The sequence below is a fragment of the Bos taurus genome, chromosome 4 (assembly GCF_002263795.3).
Source record: "Bos taurus isolate L1 Dominette 01449 registration number 42190680 breed Hereford chromosome 4, ARS-UCD2.0, whole genome shotgun sequence".
Taxonomy (NCBI): Eukaryota; Metazoa; Chordata; class Mammalia; order Artiodactyla; family Bovidae; genus Bos; species Bos taurus.
In genome coordinates, this window is record NC_037331.1 from 22,998,827 (window position 1) to 23,014,948 (window position 16,122).

General features: G+C 36.6%; 1 protein-coding gene across 9 annotated transcripts in view; it reads right to left on the reverse strand.

Moving 5' to 3' along the window:
- Positions 1–16,122, reverse strand: part of DGKB (diacylglycerol kinase beta) — an 875,335-nt gene that overhangs the window by 611,869 nt on the left and 247,344 nt on the right. For all 9 annotated transcript variants that reach the window (XM_059885674.1, XM_059885677.1, XM_015468340.3 and 6 more), the window contains 2 exons: positions 8,696–8,745; positions 4,169–4,243 (listed from right to left, as the gene is read on the reverse strand). In XM_059885674.1, coding sequence (XP_059741657.1) covers positions 4,169–4,243; positions 8,696–8,745 — 125 coding nt within the window. The remainder of the gene's footprint in view (positions 1–4,168; positions 4,244–8,695; positions 8,746–16,122) is intronic.

A 16,122-nucleotide genomic window follows, 5' to 3' on the forward strand; every position in this document is an offset into this window, starting at 1 on the left:
ACCCACATGTGCACGGGTACACGCGCGCGCACACACACACACACACACACACACACACACACAACAGCAGCTAACTGGGAAGTTGAGGTAACTATCTAGATAATTTGTTACAATGTTAATCCTGTCATTGAGAATAATAGTAGTTTTGCTATGATTTCTAGAACATGACTACTTATACTGACTAGCTTTTAGACATAATTGCTTAACTTTTTAATATTTTCTCACTGAATGGCAGAGCTTAAACAAAAAGGTACCTTTAATTTATGGATGAAAGTGATCTTTAATTGCTGTCTCTAGATTATTTTTTTTATTCAAATATATGCCAGATAATGACTGAACAAATTAACTTCATGGCAAAGAGCTGAAATAATTCTTTGCTAAGTGGTATGGGGCAGGGGAATTAAGTCGCTTTTAATTGCCTATCAGAACTTAATAGAGCCAAGAAGTTAAACAATCAGACCATTTGGATTAGATTTCTTTTCTAAAGATGACTTGCATACAGTATCCCGAAGTGTTCTCCACAGTATGCGGAATACATTTACCTCTTGGCTGCATAGTGCTAATATGTGTTGTTAACTCCAAGGGTTGGTGTGAGAGTTAGATGTGCTAATATAGTCTAAGTATCCTTGAAGAGTATCTAGCATACATAGTAAGTTTAATATAGCTGTCGTTAGGGTTATATTATATGTTCAGTGGGTCAGTCATGTCCAACTTTGTGGCCTCATAGACTGTAGCCTACCAGGCTCTTCTGCCCATGAGACTCTCCAGGTAAGAATACTAGAGCGTGTTTCCCTGTGTTTCTCCAGGGAATCTTCCCGATCCAGGGATCAAACCTACGTCTCTTGTGTCTCCTGCACTGGTAGGCAGAGCCTTTACCCTAGTGCCATCTGGGAAGCCCCAAGTTACATGAGCAGAAATTATATTACTGTTGCTGGAAAGGCGTAGTACCTCCTACCTAATGGCACCAAAGAGGAAAATGTGGAAGACTCCAGGGAAGGAAGTAACTCACCACCTTTATCTAATATGGAAGTTTTAATCCATTAAAAAAAAAAAAAAAAACAAGAAAGAAACACAGAGCGCATTAGAAGAAAAATTTGAAAAGGTGCAATGAATGGAATACTTGATATGTTTGTTGATAGAAGGATCATTTGCCTCAAGATCGCTGAACCTGGTTGATTGGTGTTTTTCCTCAAGAAGTATTTTAAAATCAGATAATTTTCCTTCCTAGAAACAAATGTATCTATAGGTACTGGAGAGTCTTCTTGGGAAAAAATGATGCTGTAATAGTTTCATTACTCTCAAAATGAAGGACAAGGGAATTCATTTAAAATTGGGCATAAGGTCTGATTAAAAGGCCCTGCCTCTTGAAGGCACTCTCATGAACCAGCAGAAATGAACAAACGGGATGAGAACTAAAACACAGAGCATTTGTTTCAGAGAACTGATCCATTCATTTCGTACTTAGTAAATCTAATGGGAGAGCCTGGATTAGTTTTTAAGAACTCTGTTCAAGGACATCTCATCTCCCCTACTAACTGCCATCAACATCAAATGTATCCTTCTCGTTATTTATCATGCCAACTTAAGAGTCAAACAATGTATATAAAAGCACACACACACTTGAAACGGGGAGAGCTGCTGAATCATCAGGCAGGATGAGGCAGTTATTATGACAGCAGCTACACACATAGGCAGCTTTTATCTTGACACTCCATACTGCCCACAGAAAGGACAGACTTATTAGTATATGCCACAAATGACTAATACTGCTATTTAGCTTATTAATCGCATTTTCCAGTATGTATTTGTTCTAATTAGACCACACAGCCACCACTAGCCCTTCCACAGAGCATCCAGATCCCCATTTTCTCAAACCCCACCACCACCACCAAATACTTTTCTTGTGATGTAGTGGTGCTTCCGTCTGCTTAGAAAGCTGACTAAAAAAATGGTTCTCTTCCCTTTATTACTCCAGTAAGCACAAGAGGCTTGATTAATAGATAAATTATATTCACAGGTATTAAGTATGATAGAGAAAGCTGTTTTACATAAACACAACCAACAAAGGCAGCAGAACTTACAAGAAGTCCTTTGATTTCAGTGCAAACAGTATCACAGTGAATCAAGAAATATTCTTCTAATTAAATATGTTACCATCCACTTTATTATTCCATATGCAAACTGAAATTTTGTTAATGATATCTGCCACTCATTATGTGCACAACATATGCATTTCCACATTCAAAAAGGAAAAAGAAAAACCAGCTGAGTTAAAACTTGGACAACCCTGATCCCAGTAAGAATGGTGCTGGCCCCGTACACAGCATTGCACTGATTTGGTTGCACTTTAACTGCACTAGTTTGCAACGCAAGGAAAATGTGATTTGAGCTCTCCTATCACATTATCATGCCATTACCATGGAGCTGACTGCATAAATGGGAATTTATGTGGTTAAATGGGCTCTTTGAATTCATATAAAATGTAAAACATTTAAATTAAATTGATTTGTATTTACTTAACTAATGTACAATTTGCTAAATTGAGTTGGTTTCAAGAGAAACTAAAATCAATAACATTCATTAACTTTCCCCCAAATATTACCTGTGACTGAAGTAAAAATTTCAAACCACTTTTGTTTTAATACACATTTGAATAATATTGGTAACTTGGATATAAATCTATGGAAACAAGAGGTTTTTATGCTCTTATAGGCACTGTTCGATACTGTTTCTTTAAACAACATGATTAATGTTTCCTAGCTCCATCTTTCACTAGCTAGAGAGTTTGGGAGCAAGTCACTAATACCATCCCTGGTGGCTCAGATGATAAAGCATCTGCCTACAATGCCGGAGACCTGGGTTCAATCCCTGGGTCAGGAAGATCTCCTGGAGAAGGAAACGGTAACCCACTCCAGTATTCTTGCCTGGAAAATTCCATGGACCGAGAAGCCTGGTAGGCTACACGCCATGTGGTCTCCAAAGAGTTGGACACGACTGAGCAACTTCACTTTCACTAACATTTTGGAGTCTCCCTGCAATCCTGAGCATGTATCTGGAAGAAACTATGATTCAAAAAGATACATACACCCCAATATTTATTGCAGCACTTTTTACAACAGCCAAAACATGGAAGCAACCTAAATGTCCATTGAAGGAAAAGTGGATAAATAAGACCTGTTACATAGACACAATGCATTGTTACTCAGCCACAAAAAATGATGAAATAGTGTCATTTGCAGCAACAAGGATGGACCTAAATATTATCATGTAAAGCAAGTCAGCCAGACAAAGACAAATACCATATGATGCCACTTACATGTGGAATCTAGAATATAATGCAAATGCACTTACCAATGAAAAAGAAACAGACTCAGCCACAGGGAACAGACTGTGCTTGTAGGAAGGGGGTGGATGGGAAGGATGGACTGGGAGTTTGGGGTTACCAGATGCAAACTATTATACACAGGATGGATAAACTACAAGGTCTTACTGGATAGCACAGGAACTCTACTCAATCCTGTGATAAACCATAATGGAAAAGAATGTGTATACAAGTATAACTGAATCATTTTGCCGTACAGTAGAATGTAACACAACATTGTAAATCAACTACACTGCAATAAAATAAATTAAAACAGAAACCTTTGGGGTCTCAATTTCCTCATGTGTAAAATGAGTCAAACAGTAGTGTCTACCTCTTAGGGCTGCGAGCCTTAAATAACACAGAAGAAAGACAACAGTGCTCTGTGCACAACCATCATTATCATCTTCATAATCACCTTCTTCTTCTTTCAGATCGACTACTCCAGCTATTCCCAAATAAGGGAAAACATGCAGATCCTAAAATACGTATCTATTTGACTTTTTCATAGCATGGTATGACCTTGGTAGTGTCATCAACAGCTTGTTTACTTACACTTATTTAAGACCATCAATTCAGATTAATTTCCGTGAGAAAGAAAAGCAAGATATCACTGCTAAGAACCTCAGAAAACCACATACATTATTTTATACTCAGAATCCACTTTGACTACTGATTATAAATAGTAACTTAAGAGTTATGAAAATATAAAATTAAATGCCAGTTACATACTAGGATGGCAAAAAAGATGAAAGAAGCAAGTGCCTTCTAGAAAGTAGCCAAGAGTTAAATCATCCCTATACCTACTGGATTCAGTTCAGTGACGTCCCATTCGAGGTACTCGGCCACGTGCATCATCTGACTGATGATATTTTCTAGTTCCTGGAGGAGGAGAGGAGAGGGAGAGAGACAGGATGAATACAAGGTCTTAGTAAGTTCTTCAACTTTGACTTACAGGAATTGATTTGTTCAGCGTGTAGCTCAAACACTAAAAGAGTGCAATGATTACTTTTATATAAAAAGTAAACATATGCATGCATGCTCAGTCATGTCCAACTCTTTGAGACCCCATGAACTACAGTCCTCCAGGCTCCTCTGTCCATGGGATTTCCCAGGCAAGAATACTAGAATGGGCTGCCATTCCTCCTCGAGGGTATCTTCCCGACCCAGGAAGCTAACCAGCATCTCCTGTGTCTCCTGCATGGGCAGCAGGATTCTTTACCACTGTGCCAACTGTGAAGTCGACTATACTAAATATCTGCTCCTTCTGGACTTTGTCTAGAAAGCTTCACCAGGAGAGGGCACAATTATACAAAGAAAGATTTCCTTCCAGCAGAAGATTTTTAGGAAAAGTTTTGTTTGGAAAGCAGTATCTGATGAAAGTAGGAGCATGCATAATTTCACAAGCTTATCATTTTTTTTTTATTTGTTCTTTAACTGAAGGTTAATTGCTTTACAGAATTTTGTTGTTTTCTGTCAAACTTCGATAAGAATCAGCCACAGGTACACACACCCTTGTTCCCTCTGTTCCAAACTTCCCTCCAAGTATCCTTACTCCACAGCTTGAAAACAGGTGTGGAAGGGTGGGAGGAAGCGTTTGAGGGTAACTCTGAGGTTTATTTTTATTCTGATATAATGAGAATGTATATTGACTATTTTAGCCATTTATTGGTATAATTTGCTCTGCTAGAGGTGTGTTCAGGTCAAGGTTTGGAGGCTAAGGCATGTAGAATTTATTTTATGAGGAGACAGAATTTTAGGTTGAATTTTCACATTCTTCTGCTCAATAACAACTTTGTGAAGAACTGATGGTTAATATAGATGCCTTGGCTAAATAACTTAAAATATATTTTCATACCGATTTATTTAATGTTTTAATTCTTCTGTATCTTTAGAACAGACTAAATGTAGTTTGTGAATGTTAATAACTTAAAGTCAGTAAGTGATATAATTAGAAGTAGTGTTTTATAATATGATAAAGTATAAGAAGTATAAAAGAAGAAAGCTGAAAAGCATATTAATAAAATATACGCAAATCTCTAATCTAATATATATGGTTAATAAAAATGAAGAAGAAAATATGGTTAAAGAGGTTCTCTTGATAGAAGGATTTGTGCATCCCTCTGAGAAACTGAAAAATATAACTCTAATCATAAAAGTATTATTTTTATAACATAGGCTGTTTCAGAAACAACGCAAATACAAATGTGTTTATTTACTACAGATAAGAAAAAATTTCAAACACATTTGACCAGGATCAAGTGTAGTATCAGGACTTTGCTGTAGCTCAGATGGTAAAGAATCTGCCTGCAACACAGGGGACCCGGGTTCGATCCCTGGGTTGGGAAGATCCTCTGGAGAAGGGAATGGTAACCCACTCCAGTATTCTTGCCTGGAGAAACCATGGACAGAGGAGCCTGGCAGGCTACAGTCGGTGGGGTGGCAAAGAATGAGACATGACTGAGCAATTAACATTACTATTTTGGAATTAGAGGCTAGAATTTATGTATGTGTGTGAATCCATGGGGTCGTAGAGTCGGACACGACTGAGCAACTTCTGTGTGTGTGTGTGTGTGTGTGTGTGTGTGTGTGTGTAACTAATCTTCCAGGTACTTTATCTTGGCATATATACACCTTCCTACTTCTGACAATCCCCTCATTGGGCTTCCCTGGTGGCTCAGTGGTTAAGAATCCGCCTGCCAATGAAAGAGATGCAGGAGACGCAGGTTCCATTCCTGGGTCAGGAAGATCCCCTGGAAAAGGGAATGACAACCCACTCCAGTATTCTTGCTTGGGAAATCCCATGCTCAGAGGAGCCTGGTGGGCTACACTCTTAGAGGTTGCAAAAGAAGTGTGCATGATTTAGTGACTAAACAACAATGATTTGGGACCATTGAAGTCTCTGGATATGTTTTGAGAAATTGAAACTATTTTGGGTGTGCTATTGTATGGGCATGTGATATCAGATAAGTCATTTAACCCCTCAAAGATTCAGTAAAAATGGATATGCTAATAGTACCTAGTTCATAGAGTTGCTACAAAGATTAAATACATTATATAAAATACATTGATCTTATCTGAGACAAGTAATCAATAACATTAACTAGTATTATTAGACATACTGGTCATTTTTCAAAGTATTAATTTTCTTCTGCTGTATTTCCAATATATGAACAGCTAAGCCTTTAAATTTCTAAGAAAATGACATTGGAATTGCAGTTCCAACCTGGTGGTGAAGAAAATCTCCTGGGGCAGAAAATTGTGTGGCCAAAAACCATAGAGCTTTATTTACAAAAAAAGACTAATTCAATCATAAGCAAACATTTATCCTCAGCTTGTTGTATAATATTCAGAATATAATTATAAATATTGTTAGTAATTTACTATATGTTAACCAAAAAATGTCCAGAGACCAAAAGAAGCATTTGACTGGATTTTCAAATTAGTTGCCAACCCATGGCTAAAAGTCTAGTAAAGACACATTCTTTAATTAAAAAGAAAATTATTTAAATAAATTAATTTTTTAAAATAAAGTAATAGAACTATTAAAAAAGAAAAATTAAAACAAATCTGATTTTAAAATAAATTTACATTGGTATAATCAGAAGTGTTACAATAAGCATATTGACATATATAGAAGAAATCTAAATGACTAGCCATGAAATGCCCCCAGAAAATGAGCGAATGTATCATGCAGCTTAATATTCCTAAGTGGAAAACTGAACACTACTAGGCACTAAAGATAACAGTATTTGAAAAATTAGAAATACCCTAGCATAAGAAATCCCACAATCACAGCATCAACTCAGACTTCTAAATGAGCAATTGTATATTTTTATCTCTCTGTGGAGAAGCTAATGTACCATTATCCTACTCAGTGTTACATTAATGTATGTCCAACTTCGTTGCTCTGCTTGTAAAAATCTGTTTGAGTTCTGCCATTGGGAAGTACATCAGATGATGAGAAAAACTCGTTGTCAGAAGTGTTTATTTTAATCAGTATTCAGTATATTGAAACATTTGTTTTTATAGGTACCTATGTACTTCAAAATTTCCATAATCTGACACTTATTCTTTCAGTAATATTCTTATATTTTCTTCATACAATAGGACATGATATAATATACAAAATGTTAGGCAGAAAATATATCTGAAATACATATATACATTCATCTGTTAAACGGATATATTTATAAGGTTCTGATTTGAGAACTAAGAAGCTAACTACTCCTTGAAAGCTGTGAATGATATGCCTATATTATGAATAAAATAAATATTTATTGCTTTCTATGAGATTATATTTTCTTCTATTTCTTTTTATAACTAAAACTATAGAGTGTAAAATGGGATAAGGTGTTTTTCAAAGGGAAGTTTACCAAAGCAATTTTAAAGATAACGGCCTATTTTATCAACATATGAGACTAAGCACCCCACTCCAGTACTCTTGCCTGGAAAATCCCATGGATGGAGGGGCCTGGTGGGCTGCAGTCCATGGGGTCACTAGGAGTCAGACACGACTGAGCGACTTCATTTTCACTTTTCACTTTCATGCATTGGAGAAGGAAATGGCAACCCACTCCAGTGTTCTTGCCTGGAGAATCCCAGGGACGGGGGAGCCTGGTGGGCTGCCGTCTATGGGGTCCCAAAGAGTCGGACACGACTGAAGTGACTTAGCAGCAGCATGAGACTAAGAGTACTTTTAAAACGTGTGTGGGTGCTATGCGTTGTCATGTCTAACTCTCTCCGACCCCGTGGACTGTAGCCCGCCAGGCTCCTATGTTCATGGGGTTCTCCAGGCAAGAATACTGGAGTGGGTTGTCATGCTTTCCTCAGGGGATCTTCCCCACCCAGGGATCAAACCTGTGTCTCCTTCTTTGGCAGGAGGATTCATTACCACTGCACCACCTGAGAAGCCTCTTTAAAAAGTGGGAAAATAATAAAATGACTGAATTGAATTTATAACTCCTTTAAATTCTACCTGTGTTCTTGACATTTTCCTAAGTGTCAAATCTCATTGATATATATAGAGAGAGATCTTTTTAAAGCATTGCCCTCATCTTTCTCTTACACTTTATTCAGACAGGGCGGGGGTCTTTTTTATCTTTCTTTGTATAAAAAGTCACTTTTCTGTAGTAAACTTATTTAATAGAACAACTATAATCCTAATAGTTTCCTCTGATCACTTGCTTTCAAAAAGTCAGATGATAAAAATGTTGTATCAGTGCATGGAAATTATATTGTGTCTTCTGTGGTAATAGCTATAAATTTATTCATTGCACTTTTCAGAACAAACTACTCTTAAATTTTCACAGAAAATTTGAAGAAAAAAATTACCGAGCTGTCCAGGAAGCCATTTCCATCTGTGTCATAGAGGCGAAACATAACTAGAAATAAAAGAGGTGTTGAAAAGAAGATTAGAGGTGAGTAAGATCAATGCTGGAATAAGGCATACTCTTGAAAAATTATTTTCTGTCAGAAATAAATACTACTAAATCCCTCCCCACCTTCAAGTAACTGATTTATGGGATCATTTAAGCTTTCAACGTGAATTAATCATTAATCATTAATAACAGTACTGGATATCAGATATAAGTTCTACTGATTTTTGTTATTCAGCTAGAATCATGACAAACTGCTATTGTTTGCTCAAATTTTTTTACAAGATCATTAAATGGAAATTCAAAAATAAAGGAAGAGAAGGAGTTTAGACATTCAGAGTCTGGATATTAAAGAACAGTGTGGATAAGAAGAAATAACTGATTTAGAGGTTTGGAGATCAATTATAATCTGAAAACTGCCATCCACCGTTATGTGAGCTCAAACACTGCTTTCTTATCTATACTATGAGAATCCTCACCATGTCCTAAGACACATATTTGTTGTAAAAGTTAAGCAAGATGACACACACAAACATGTATCAAAAGCTATAGGTCATGGCACACAGATAAGCCATTGATCTGACTGATCATTAGACAGCATGTGAAAGGAAAACTTAGTGTAAAATAAGGGAATTTTTCTGATAGAAGATGCAGAAACAAAACTATGTTATTGTCATGGGTATAATGATATATTTGTTTAAATCTGAGGGTTAGTTTCATGGGGTAACCAATTTTTGAACTAATCAAACATGAAAATGATGCTGTTGGCTCCACCGCAGAGAGCTCAGGAAAGCAGCATGGCAGAGGTCCATGGCTGGCCTAAGGACCCCTTGAAGAGCTCACACACCATGAGGAGACTACAGAAAAGGCTGCAGGTGCTGGGCTGAGATAAACAGAGAATGCCACAGCTGTAAAAATAGAGGAATGGAAATGAGGGTTGTGTTGGGTTTGTATAATTTCCTGAAGAGTCTTGATGTCTGAGGCTTATAACATGAACTAAAGACAGTGACAACTAGGAGACATAGTTATGAAATGACTTTAATCTGTAACTCATTATTTTTCATGTTTAAAAATGAGTATTATATTTAAAAAATTCTAAGATATTTATAAGATGCAAAACTAGCCTGCTGTTGTTCAGTTGTTAAATCATGTCCGACTCTTTGTGACAGCAGGAACTACAAGACTTTAGACTTACCTGTCCTTCACTATCTGCTGGAGTTTACTCAAACTCATGTCCATTGAGTCAGTGATGAAAACTAGCCTGCATATCATTAAAAGGAAAAAAAAATGCTACCAACCTAGCTATGATGTCCTATTTATTATAAAATGGAAACAGACTTTAAAGATGTTGAAAAGTAAGGGGAAAATGTATACCTATTGAATTAAAGGATACAATGTTAGGGCTTGCTTAATGACATAAATATCTTGAAAACCATGATAATTGTTCTTATGTACTAAATAATAAAATTCAGGAAGAAAAAAAGAACTTATCACAACAAAGATACCATGCATTTCAAGATTTTCTAGTATACTACAAAGCTACAGTCATCCAGATAGTATGGTACTGACACAAAGACAGAAATAGAGATCAATGGAACAAAACAGAAAGCCCAGAGATAAATCCATGCACCTATGGACACCTTATCTTTGACAAAGGAGGCAAGAATATACAATGGAGAAAAGACAATCTCTTTAACAAGTGCTGCTGGGAAAACTGGTCAACCACTTGTAAAGAATGAAACTAGAACATTTTCTAACACCATACACAAAAATAAACTCAAAATGGATTAAAGATCTAAATGTAAGACCAGAAACTGTCATATTCCTAGAGGAAAACATAGGCGAAACACACTCTGATGGAAATCATAGCAGGATCCTTTATTGACCCACCTCCCAGAGTAATGGAAATAAAAACAAAAATAAACAAATGGGACCTAATTAAGCTTTTGCACAATGAAGGAAACTATAAGCAAAGTGAAAAGACAGCCTTCAGAATGGGAGAAAATAATAGTAAATGAAGCAACTGACAAAGAATTAATCTCAAAAATATACAAGCAACTCCTGTAGCTCAATTCCAGAAAAATAAATGACCCAATCAAAAAATGGGCCAAAGAACTAAACAGACATTTCTCCAAAGAAGACATACAGGTGGTTAACAAACATATGAAAAGATGCTCCACATCACTGTCAGAGAAATACAAATCAAAACCACAACGCCATTAAAAAGAATACATTTGAATCAGTTCTAATGAGGTGGATGAAACTGGAGCCTATTATACAGAGTGAAGTAAGCCAGAAGGAAAAACACCAATACAGTATACTAACGCATATATATGGAATTTAGAAAGATGGTAACGATAACCCTGTATACGAGACAGCAAAAGAGACACTGACGTATAGAACAGTCTTATGGACTTTGTGGGAGAGGGAGAGGGTGGGAAGATTTGGGAGAATGACACTGAAACATGTAAAATATCATGTATGAAACGAGATGCCAGTCCAGGTTCAATGCACGATACTGGATGCTTGGGGCTAGTGCACTGGGACGACCCAGAGGGATGGTATGGGGAGGGAGGAGGGAGGAGGGTTCAGGATGGGGAACACATGTATACCTGTGGTGGATTCATTTTGGTATTTGGCAAAACTAATACAATTATGTAAAGTTTAAAAATAAAATAAAATTAATTAAAAAAAAATAGAAAAAAGAAAAACCACAATGAGGTACTATCTCACCCCAGTCAGAATGGCTGCTATCCAAAAGTCTACAAGCAATAAATGCTGGAGAGGGTGTGGAGAAAAGGGAATCCTCTTACACTGTTGGTGGGATTGCAAACTAGTACAGCCTCTATGGAGAACAGTGTGGAGATTCCTTAAAAAACTGGAAATAGAACTGCCTTATGACCCAGCAATCCCACTGCTGGGTATACACACCGAGGAAACCAGAATTGAAAGAGATACCCGTACCCCAATGTTCATCGCAGCACTGTTTATAATAGCCAGGACATGGAAGCAATCTGGATGTCCATCGGCAGACAAATGGATAAGAAAGCTGTGGTACATATACACAATGGAATATTACTCAGCTATTAAAAGAGTGTATTTGAATCAGTTCTAATGAGTTGGATGAAACTGGAGCCTATTATACAGAGTGAAGTAAGTCAGAAAGAAAAACACCAGTACAGTATGAACGTGAAAGTGAAGTCGCTCAGTCGTGTCCAATGCTTTTTGACCCCGTGGGCTATAGCCTACCAGGCTCCTCTGTCCATGGGATTTTCCAGGCAATAGTACTGGAGTGGGGTGCCATTTCCTTCTCCAGGTGATCTTCCCAACCCAGGGATTGAACCTGGGTCTCCCGCATTGTAGACAGACGCTTTACCATCTGAGCCACCAGGAAGTCCCTAGTACAGTATATTAATGCATATATATGGAATCTAGAAAGATGGTAACGATGACCCTATATGCAAGATAGCAATAGAGACACAGATGTAAAGAACAAACTTTTGGACTCTGTGGGAGAAGGCGAGGGTGGGATGATTTGAGAGAATAGCATTGAAACATGTATATTATATGTGAAATATATATATATTATATGTGAACCAGTCCAGGTTTGATGCATGAGACAGGGTGCTCAGGGCTGGTGCACTGGGATGACCCTGAGGGATGGGATGGGGAAGGAGGTGGGAGGGGGGTTCAGAATGGGGAACACATGTACACCCATGGCTGATTCATGTGAATGTATGGCAAAACCCACCACAATATTGTAAAGTAATTAGCCTCCAATTAAAATAAATTTTATAAAAAACAAACAAAACAAAAAAGATTTTCTAGTATAGCATAAAATGATAAAAATATCTTTTTAAGTGGCAAGAATTCTTGCACCACTCAAAGAAGGGGTTAAATGCCAGGAACAAGGCAAGGACTTCCCAAAAGCCTAACTATATTTTAGAATGAGGGACAGCTGTGACTCTGTTAATCTTTATTGGCATAAGGATTAATTAATGCCAAACAATTTCATACTGCTCTGCTAGGTGGAAAACCTATGCCTACTGGTAAGTTTTCATGGAAATATGAACTCAAAGACACACACACACGTGGTGTGAATTTGTGGGTATCTGCCATTCATTTTGGGCAGCATCTGAAACTTCTTCCTAGATTCTAAAAGCCAGACTTATAAAGCACCATAACAGATGAAAAGTTAGATACCTTTTCTTCACTAGCCTGACTTGAAAATAGAGTTTGCACAAGAGGCAGCCTCTACCTATCCGAAGTACAAGCCTAGAAGATTAATCAGATGGTACTGACCCAAGAAAAAAAGGACCTTTTCATAATCCATGGTGATGACAGGCAGCAGCAGTAATCATTGAAGAGAAGGGTGTGTGGCAGGGGGGCTAACACTGAAAGGTGCTGTCACAGAGAAGCAGCAAGCAGTTGGCATACATATAAGAAAATAATTATTAAAACTATCTTTAATTACAAATAATGCATTTGTATGTTTACAAAATGCTGTTGAATCATCACAAAGAATTGGAACTTATATATAAAAATACATATTTCATATATATAAGAACTTACATATGTATTAGAACTTACATAACAAATATGTTATATACATATATATGAAAGTGAAAGTGTTAGTTGCTCAGTCATGTCTGACTCTGCAAACCCATGGATTGTAGCCCACCAGACTCCTCTGTCCATGGAATTCTCCAGGCAAGAATACTGGATTGGGTTGCCATTCCCTTCTCCAGAGGATCTTCCCAGGGATCTAACCTGGGTCTCCTGCTCTTACCATCTGAGCTACTAGGGAAACCCCATCATATATATATATATATATAGAGAGAGAGAGCAATGTCTTACATTAAAACATATATATCGTATTTATTACACCTATATTAGAACTTATATAACTAATATAACTATGTTAAGTATTACATCTTATATAACATAGGTTATATATTATATTAGAAATTATAATGTATAAATACTGATATATACGTTTACATATAAATATATATATGTATACATATTCAGTGATGTGGTAAGATAAAAAGGCAATTGCAGTTTTATAACTTACAAAGAACAATTAGAAATTGAAACATAAAATATACCTTTTACAATAATATCCAAAAACCTAAATACATAAGAAAAATTTATCACATTGGACAAGACCTTTGTGCAAAACGTATAAAACCACCAAGAAAAACTATATAAAACCTATAAAGATATACTATGTTAATGAATTGAACATTTAATATTAAAATGTAAATTCTTCACAGATTGTTCCATATAAGGGAGACAATCTCAACAAAAATAACAGCAGCTTTGTTTTAAATAATCACATGACTGATGACTCAGCAGATAAGTATCTTCTGGCAATGCAGAAGACACAGGAGACTTGGGTTCAATCCCTGGGCCTGGAAGATCCCATCAAGGAGGAAATGGCAATGCCTGGGAAAGCCCATGGATAGAGGAGCCTGGTGAGCTACAGTCCAAAGGGTTTCAAAAAGTTGGACATGACTGAGCGACTAAGCACACAAATATAAAAATTAAAAAAATAAACATGGAATATCCAAACTTTGAAAAGAAAAAAACAAACCTGAAGGATTTACATTACCTAACTTCAAGAGTTGATAAAAATCCAAGGAATCAGGACAGTGGCATCCTGACTATGCAAATAAAATAACAGGAGCTATAGGCGACAGAGATCCATACATGTACGGTCAACAAAGGTCAAAACAACTCAGTTAGATAAGAAAAGTCTTTACAGAAAATGATGATGGAACAGCTGGATGGATATTCATGCTAAAAAATTACCATGACCCTTACTTCACACCAAGTATGAACATTAGCTCAAACTGAATTACATTAAGGCAGAGCTTTAAAGATTCTAGAAGAAAATATAAGACAACATCCTCATAAATCAACGTAAGCTAATATGAACCATCAAAGACTGTATTTTTCAGTAGATAAATTAAAATTCATCGAAATTAGAACTTCCGTTCATCAAAAAAAAGACTATTAATAAAATAAGTCAGCTGCAGATTTGAAAAAATATTTTCAGAACACACATCTATATAGCAAAGGACTTGTTTCTAGAATATTATGAACAGATCATATAACTCAGTAATAAAAAAAACAATGCTTTTAAGAAAGAGGCAAAAAAGTCAAGCAGATACTTCAGAAAAGGAAGATGTATGAGTAGTTGATCATAACAAAGTACTCAAAGTTATCCATTATAAAGAAACTGGAAATTTACACCACACTTAGAAGCATAATACACTTGCTAGAAAGAGTCCAGAATTCAAGTTTTTCCCCCAAGATCTGCCTACCAAAGCTCCTTACCTTTTCAGCCTCTCAGCCATCTAAGAAACTATAGTTTAAAAATATTGGCAAAAACCTGGCTCCCCACTCCCACAAAATTTACCCACAAGTTGGACAATGTTGTCTTGATAAGTTTCCTAAAATTTACAAACAATGTTTTTAATATATATAGAGTTTAAATGTTCTAGTTGTTTTGAGCAGGAAAGTTGATCTGAAAACACTTTGTTGCAGAAAAGAAGCCAATTCTGACTCCATGTTGGCACTGTTTCTTGGACTTGCTTTTAGTTGCTTTTGTTATTATTATCATACGGAATGGGCTGCCTCAGAGAATCCTGTCCCTCTACCTGACTGTTGAACCACCTTTGTTCAGAACTAGATCCACCTGTAATTGGCAGGAAGGAAGAAATTAACACATCCCCTGCCAGAGGCTTGCCATTCTAGAAGATGTTTGCAAGATTAATAGCCGTTTTACTCTGCTTCCTCACCTCCCCTCCATTTCTGATCTATAAAAGAACCTGGCCTCCAGACCCTGATAAGATAGTTTATTTTGAGGCAGTAGCCTGCCATCTTCTCAGTCACCTGGCTTTCCAAATAAAGTCGTTTTCCTTGCCTCAACACCTCCTCTCTCAGATCCACAGAAACAATTTTACTACTGAATGAAATAGAAGCCCTAGTATATTTTTAGTGTTGATTTCTAAACACATTAACAGCAGTTAACGGCTGTCTACAAATTCAAATTCATCAGGGAAGAAAGCTGGAGAATTTCAAGTTTTAATTATTATAGCAATAATAAAAGTAACATACATGTATTGAGCACTAAGTATCCAATAGTCCAAATCTCATCAAGTATAAATCAAAGACAAACATTTTCTTTGATCCTGGATTAGACATAGGAATTCTAAAACTTCTATTTTCAAAAGTAAGTCTACTTTCCTAATTTAAAATTGTAGTGGTGTTGTGCAAAATATGAAATATTAAAGATGTGAATTTATGCTATCTTTCTATTGAAAGTCCACCAGCAACAGTTAGGGATGAAACGGGCATAAACCCACAACTACAAAG